The 7,527-nt window shown below is 41.5% G+C and overlaps 1 protein-coding gene across 4 annotated transcripts; it reads right to left on the bottom strand.

The window, feature by feature from the left end:
- Positions 1 to 1,507: 1,507 nt before the first annotated feature.
- On the bottom strand, positions 1,508 to 7,385 carry LOC131349112 (mannosyl-oligosaccharide glucosidase-like). Of its 4 annotated transcripts, none has more exons than XM_058384498.1 (5): positions 7,212 to 7,385; positions 5,770 to 5,903; positions 4,999 to 5,222; positions 4,163 to 4,356; positions 1,509 to 3,619 (listed from the first exon to the last, which is right to left on the bottom strand). In XM_058384498.1, the coding sequence occupies exons 1-5, from the start codon at positions 7,232 to 7,234 to the stop codon at positions 1,867 to 1,869; spliced, it is 2,328 nt and encodes a 775-aa protein (XP_058240481.1). In that variant the 5' UTR covers positions 7,235 to 7,385; the 3' UTR covers positions 1,509 to 1,866. The 4 variants fall into 4 exon arrangements, with proteins under 4 accessions (XP_058240483.1, XP_058240481.1, XP_058240479.1 ...); XM_058384496.1 differs by having other exon boundaries at positions 5,533 to 5,903; positions 7,212 to 7,351; XM_058384497.1 differs by lacking the exon at positions 7,212 to 7,385 and adding an exon at positions 6,913 to 7,202 and having other exon boundaries at positions 5,533 to 5,903.
- Positions 7,386 to 7,527: the final 142 nt, after the last annotated feature.

Here is a 7,527-nt window from a genome sequence, read left to right as displayed (position 1 = left end):
CTCCCAAAAACAGGTGATTTGTCAACTCTAAATTGCCCCTTGGTGTAAACAAATGAGGTGTCACATGGGATGACATCCCATCCAGGGTGTATTCCTGCATCACACCCTTGCTTTGCATTCAACAAAACTTTGAGTAGAATAAAGAATTTTGGAATTCCCATAGTATTTATTTGCCTTTGCATAGTGAATACCATGTACTTTGCTGCTTTAGTTTTATCTTTCAATACAATCCCTATCTGTTTCTCTAATCAATGAAAAAGCTGTGAGTAACTGATGCATTAATTGGCCTATTGGCAGTTATTGACTGTTCCCCCATGCATTGACTCATACAGATGTAGCCCAACTGATCTGATCAAAAGAGACAAGTTCAGGATCTCATCAATACGCAAATGAAGCCCCTCTGACTCATTTATTTACGCCTGCATGTTAGATCCCACTAATGCTGTTTTGGCTATTATCCCATTGCTCAGTGAGAACAAGTCTTTGGAAGAGGACAGCGATTGCGCAATGCCTGCTTTAGTCACACCGACCAGGCACACACTACAAAGGCAGAGACACGCATTTTAAATAGGGAAATGGTTTCTGCACAAATGAGTGAGGGGATGTGAATAGTGCTTGTGCGTTCAATTCGTACCTTCTTGCTCCCATGATACCTTTCACAGTTGTGTGCTTAATTTTGTGAAAAGGTCAACCAGTGCTTCAGTCATTCAGGGGTCAGCATGTTGCAGATACAAAAAGAAATGTGGCAAAAGTTTGCCTAACTGACATGATGCATAAACCATCAACTGCAGTATCTTTCATCAAATCTGCTTAAATGGACAGCTTCTATTAGAGCAGAGGATGGCACAAGAAAAATAGAAGGCTTTATCATGATAGCTGGTAATATGAAGCAGGGAGGAAACAGAGCATTCTAGTTATTTTAGCCGTTTAAAAGCTGCAGCTGAGCTGCCAGAGAGGAGGCCTATTTATAGTACTGTAACCCTCCTGCAGCAAAGCTCTGCCTCTGCATCTATTCAAACTAGAGGCATGAAAGAGATGGTGCCTTGACCCTCTGTGGTGCGGGCATGTGAACATCACGGTCGTATGAAAGAAAAGACTGAGAACTGAGATAGAGAAAGTTTAGCAAAAGAGATGCTTCGATGGAAAGCACAGAGGATGTACAGAGCTTCTTTTTAACAGCATTGTATTAAAATCTCATGAATCGCATCTCTACCACAATGACTCTCCATGGAAACAACGTGCAACAAAAAATTGGTGGGTTGACGCCAGTCATTGGCCTTCATCTGTCTGTGTGACAATGTCATGGACTGGGCTAAACTCTACAGTTTCATCACTGTTGGTGGAGATTTCTCCATCAGCCTTATCCAGTAAGACTATCAAAACCTTAAGATCTGACTTCACTGCCCACTATGGGTCAGGATAGGGTTACTGAAGACCTCCTATTTCTGGGCTTGGGATTAATACACCTAAAGTTTACATTAAAATATGTTTTAAGTTTTAAATTCAAAAAAGAAAATAAAGAAAATTGCAGGTTGGTATTGGTTTATTATTTTGAACCCACTAGAATTTCAGAATAAAATCCATGTGGTCTGATCACATTACATTCTCTTACCCTCTCTTACATCCCATTGCAATTCACACTGGAGAATAGAATGATCAATTGAAACTAGTTTATAAAAGAAAATACTTTTCATTTTTCAAGTATGATTTATAAAAGACTTCTACTTATTACTGTAAAACATAATCCCATATGAATTATTTAAACATAGATAGTGGTCTCCAACATAAACACTCATTTTTTCTAATAAGCAAGTTAGATAAATACAAGCACCTTTTGATATTAATAGTACAGAACCTGCAGTGGGGTCAGTACTCTTCAGCCATGATGAGAACAATCAGAGCTGACCAGCCTGTGAAAGGGTGACTACCCTGTCCCCGACCTGTGCTGTCTTTGTACTGTTCCCAGATATATCCAGTTTCCTGGTACTGTTTGTAAATGTTATTGATGACATTAGTCCTGAGCTCTTGATAGAGATCAGCAGCCATCTCCTGGTATGGTCCCTCTATCCTGCTGTAATGGTGCAGTGCCCTTAGTGCCAGGTAGTTGATGTTCATCCTTATAGCACCACGCCAGTAGGGGGCATCATGCTCTGTGTTGCGTCTCATATACATTGGATCTGAATGTGAAAGTGAGCGCAAGCCATAGGGTGTCCACAAGCGAGCAGGATCCCGAATGTCTTTCAGAATGTACTCTAATTTTTGAGAGTCGGGTGTCAGGACCTGAAGCAAGAATGGAAACAGACTAACGTAGCCAAGTGCATTCACATATTGAAGCTTAGGGGCTTTGTGCACTAATCGCACCAGGCGTTTTGCAGGTAACTCATGATTCATCTGTTCGGCAGGCACAAAAACCTTTTCTTGCTGCAAGAACACATCCTGAGTGTGGTTACCATAGTCACAGAAGGCCTGAAATCTCTTGGACCAGTGAAACTCACTCAGAAGGCTGTTGTTGCTGAGGGTCTGGTAGGTGTGCTCATACTTCTGATGGGGTTCCCCAAGCAGCTGTGCTATGCTTGTCATGATCCGGGATGCAAGCACCATCCAACAGTACAAATCCACATGCCTTTCATCTTCAGAAGGGTGTGATGCACGAGGGTAGTCTTCCAGCCCGGAAGTCAAGGTCTTAGGGTTGAGGAAGTGGTTGGTGTCCTTGTCTCTACCACGCCAACGGTAGGAGTTGGGCAAGGGTCCGGCTTGAGTGGTGTTATACCAGTCGAACCATGTCTGCAGTCGGGGGTACAATCTTCTTAGGAAAGGTAGAGTATCTTGCAATTGTGGTGCATCTGGATGTGTCTCAAGCTGTTCCAGAATCTCCTCCAGGACAAGAAAGAATGCAGGTGGGTTTGCATTTTCAGTGTGCTGCACCACAAACTGTGAAGGGACCATGCTGAGTGCCTCATCACCGAGGATCTGCTCACGTGGGATCCAGCCTTCCATGTTCATCAAATCCAGCCAGTGAGCAACAGCCTCACGTGTCACTTGAGGGTCCCACTTACTGATGAGAAGCTGGTGGAAGCCTTCATCCCACAGGAAACCCCTTGGGAAGAAGGAGCGGGAGGGCACTGCAGTGAACAAGGCAGCCTCAGGGTAAAAAATGGGGTGCTCATCATAATTTGACTGCACCATGGACTGTCCAAAGAAGTAGCCCATACCACCAAGCATGTTGCTTAAAGCAGCTTTGCCAAACCTCACCTGATCTGGAGTAAACTCTTTAGCCTGAAGTCTGAATGCCTCCTCGAACTTCTCACTGTAGGACAATTCCAGCCTCGTAAGCTCCTCAGTCAGCACTGAGCCCTTCAGCTGGTTGGGCCGGTCATGAAAACTTCCAGACTCAAACAAAACCTCAATCTGGAAGGGGACTTGGACAGTAACCTGGTGCACCACAAAGTCACCCTGGATGCGGTTGTCTTTTTGTGGAGGAGGTGTGTAGGTATCCACAGCAATGTATGACCTCTTCTCTGCAGTTGATGGGCTGAAAACAAATCTGTGACTCAGGCTGTTCTTCACTATGTCTGTTAGTTGGTCCAGACCAGGGCTTAGTGTCTGCAAGTAATTATAGCTGTGGAGAAGAGACATAAGTTGTTAAAAATAAAATGATGAATTGATGATGATCTCCTGCTATCCACTGACCTCTGTTGTCTGTCCGACTGAATTTTAAGACAATTTTGGTGACTGTGCCAGAGCAACTGAGAAAATCTGCAACATGATGATAAATTAAAGATGGTACAGTTTGGGAATTAGTGAGTGTTCACTGAATATGTACCATAAATAATTAACACAGGTTTTAATGAGAAAAAACGAAACAAAACAGACTTAAAATTTAAAGTATTAATTGCATGACTACAGTGGCAAACTGAACAGACACCAGAGGCCAGTGGATAGCAGATCATCACTGTATTTTATTACTACAAGTGCCCAGCAGATGGCAGCTTAATACAAGTTTACATGTTCTTTGTGACACTAACAAATATCCTAAATCCTGTCTACAGTTCTTAGACGATTGCTGTAACTTTTCCTGAATGCACTGTATGGGTTACAGAATAATGTTTTTGTTGAAAAATTCCAAAAGCTTTGTCCAGATGTGATTTATTATTTGAAATACCTTGCATATTTATCTGTAGCTGTGTCTTCACTGGTAGGTTTGTTGAAAGTGATTTTGAAGTCACCCAGTTCCTCTGAAGTGCCTGTAACATGGCTCAGATGGGTCTTATCCTCTATGTGAGGTTGCAGATAACCCTGGGTATCAGTAGCAACATAGAACATCAGCGAGATGATGGGAGCTTCAGAGGCTGTGTTCTGAAACAAGCCATGAGAATGGTTTGAGCACAAGAGAAAATTGTACATTGGGGAAGGTTGGGTCAATGCTGACAGGTGTTGTTGTGAAAAGTGCACCACTGAAAAGTATGAGGCCCTGTTAGGCCAACATTTTCAGGTTGTTAAGAATGGTTTGGCCCTGCCAGTGCCAGTGATGATCCAGTGTCATCAGAGGTTTAATAAAAATTAGTCCTGTCCAACATTTAACAGATGTTGTCCAATGAGAGGCAACTTTTGGTCAGTGTGGTCAGGGGTTGTTATGCAAAGTAACATTGGCAAAGTTATGCCAGCACTGTCAAGGTAATCATGAAAAGTGTGACCTTTCCAATCATGGGCCAACTTTAGGCCAAGGATGTCAGGGTTGGTATGAAAAGTATGCCCTTGCCAACATTGGCCTAATGTTGTTTGGGCTATTACAAAAAACACCTTTGTTAATGTTGGGCCAACACTGTGCTTCTCATTGGTCCCAAATATCCATTTATTTTGCAATCAATATCAAAGATGACACTTTTTGTCTCCTGTACTTCAATTTGCATAGACAGTATTAGTATCACTGACTAAAACATGTTTTTGTTTATCACAGTTTGCTGACTAAAAATAAAGGCTTTCACCATCTTTACATACGCTCTGTTTGCCTGTGATTCTCCAGGTCCAGTCCCCACCATGTTTCCCTCCCATCCGTTTCACAAAGGTTGTTGTCAGGGTGAAATCAGTGTCCTGGATCTGCTGCATCCCAAAGTTGACCCCATCATGGATCAGCCAGCCATAGGAGCTCAATCCATCCCCCTGCTCACACGTGTGCCTCAGGTTCACATCACTCTGTGAGATTTGACTCATCCACATCAAGCCTGTGGAGCCAAATACACAGACTGCCATGGGCATCATGTTGAACTAGGGACTGTTCAGGGTATATGACAATATGCAGTATCTACACAGTTTTATAACTGCATGGTATTCAGTGACTTTAACATCTGTACCTACTGTACATGAATTTAAAGGTCCTTCATGTCATTTAGTAATAAGCATATAATAACTGCATATTTAATTTTTTTTAACTGAAAGACATAAATATGGTGTGTCAACTTAAATTAAAATTGGAGTTGTTCAGTTGTGTTTGTTAAGATCCTGTCAAGAAATGATCTGGATATTCAGTGGTACCTGTAACAACAGACCTAGGACTTCTTGTTTTCATGCCAAAATAAATGTGTGGTCGATACGAGCCCCAGAACCTCTCAGGAGACACAGCTGCAGAGGTGCTTTTGGCATCTAAGAGCCGGGGTGAAGGATGAAGTGTCACAGCTCTCCTAGACAAGGCAGAGCGCATGTACAGGGCGTAGAAGAACCAGACGAGGCTAAAAATGCACAACCCAATGGAGATGTTGATAAGGAGCTTACTAATAGCCATTCTCTTCTTATTTTTGTTTTCCTTCTGGAAAGGAACTGGTGGTTTTTCTTCCTTCTGAGAGCGAAATTCTCCATTTATGTTGATGTTCTTCTTCCTCTGCCTCGCCGGATTTGTGTTGGTCTGCCTGAGATTGAGGCATAATGCTCAGTTAAGACTAGTAGAAACTTACATTTGGATCATGTATGGTTTCTATCAGTGGAAGACACATTTGTTTTAGAACACTAAATGTATTGTATCAGGACAAATAACCAAACATGAACCTAAATTTTTATGCTCCATTATATTTCCAAAAGTATGTTGAAACAGGAATATTGGGGTCCAAACCCTGAAAAACAGCCTCAGACAATTATCCCTTCTCCACCAAACTTCACTGTTGGCACTGTACTTTAGGGTAAGTAGCGTTCTCCAAACCCAGATTCATCCATCAGACTGCATCTTAGTGAAGTGTGATTCATCACTACACTAGAGAACACTTCTCCAGAGTCCAATAGTAGCGCTTTACACCACTCCAGCTGACACCACATACAAATCTTAGGCTTTTGTGCAGCTGCTCAGCCCTGGAAACCCGATTCATAAACCACCTGATGCACAGTTCTTGTGCTGATGTTTCTTTCGTGGGCAGAAATTTGTAGATACTGATGCATGTTTACTCACTATGCACTTCAGCACTTGCTGGTCCGGCTCTGCAGGTTTGCATGGCAGATTAGTAATTGCACTTCATGTGGATTTAAGACCTGGCCTGCATGATGATATAGTTTCATTCCTGTTAAATTTCTGTATGCTGATTTTATTGATAGTACTAATTATGCTTTTACTCTCTTGAACAATGACTATGTTCTGACTCTCTTTGTTGTGGTAACAACATTCTGAGGACACAAAAACTTTTTGAAAATACAGACTGACTGCATGATTGGGTTGGGTGTGGTGAGCATACAAATTACATATAAATTCCACAGTATAATAAAAGTAGTAATTTAAAAAATGGCTTGTCCAAAGAAACAGAAAAACAACAAAATTACATAAATATCATAAACAGCAAAATCAATAGCTGTATATTGATTAGGTAAAGAAGGCAAAATGTAAAAAAAACAACATAGTTCTAATTGAACAGTGACAAATATGAGGGTTCATACATGTGAATGTGGACAATGTGGAACTACAGCTTGAGACGACACTTGAAGTGCAGAACACAAAGAAACCTGATCCTGGTTAGCAGTTATGATAAAGTGTCCTGGCACATTGATAACACATGCAACCCCTCAGTGATATGGTGCACATTTTCACCTTTTCAACAATGAACCTGATTGGCATAAAGAGTATATACAGTATAAACAGTACGAGACAGCAATACAGTGGTGTACTTATTTTTCACAATTTTCTAAGAATTGCAAACAGTTTGGTTGTTTGTATAATGCTTAAGTTGAAGGCTTACCTGAAACTGCTGGAGTACATCATTGTCACAGTATGTTACAATTGACTGAATTAACGACAAACACAGGACAAGAAAAAGCAGTGAGGGAGAACTTTTCCGCATTTTTTTACACCCTTCTAAAACAAGTGTGACAAGTTCTTTGCCAGAGAGAAAAGCAGTTTCTTTAGCAGGAAATCAGTCACACCATGTTGCAACTTGTACTTCATGTCATATTTGACACAAGCATCAAGAACTGTCTATGAGTGGCTCAGCAGCCATTATTTTCTATCCTTGTATCTGTTTTTCAAATGAGCCAGTTTGACAAGATCCTCAAAAC

This window comes from Hemibagrus wyckioides, linkage group LG29 (assembly GCF_019097595.1).
Source record: "Hemibagrus wyckioides isolate EC202008001 linkage group LG29, SWU_Hwy_1.0, whole genome shotgun sequence".
In the NCBI taxonomy this organism is placed as follows: Eukaryota; Metazoa; Chordata; class Actinopteri; order Siluriformes; family Bagridae; genus Hemibagrus; species Hemibagrus wyckioides.
Note: the sequence above shows the minus strand (reverse complement) of the source record. Positions and strands in the feature narration are given on the sequence as shown.

Bases quoted from the DNA above. Each gene is read 5' to 3' on its own strand.
- LOC131349112 (XM_058384496.1), bottom strand. From the start codon at position 7,234: ATGATGTACTCCAGCAGTTTCAG. The intron at 5,904-7,211 runs GTAAGCCTTCAA...CCTCAATCTCAG, and splicing joins ATGTACTCCAGCAGTTTCAG to GCAGACCAACACAAATCCGG. The intron at 4,357-4,998 runs GTATGTAAAGAT...GGCTTGTTTCAG, and splicing joins GAATCACAGGCAAACAGAGC to AACACAGCCTCTGAAGCTCC.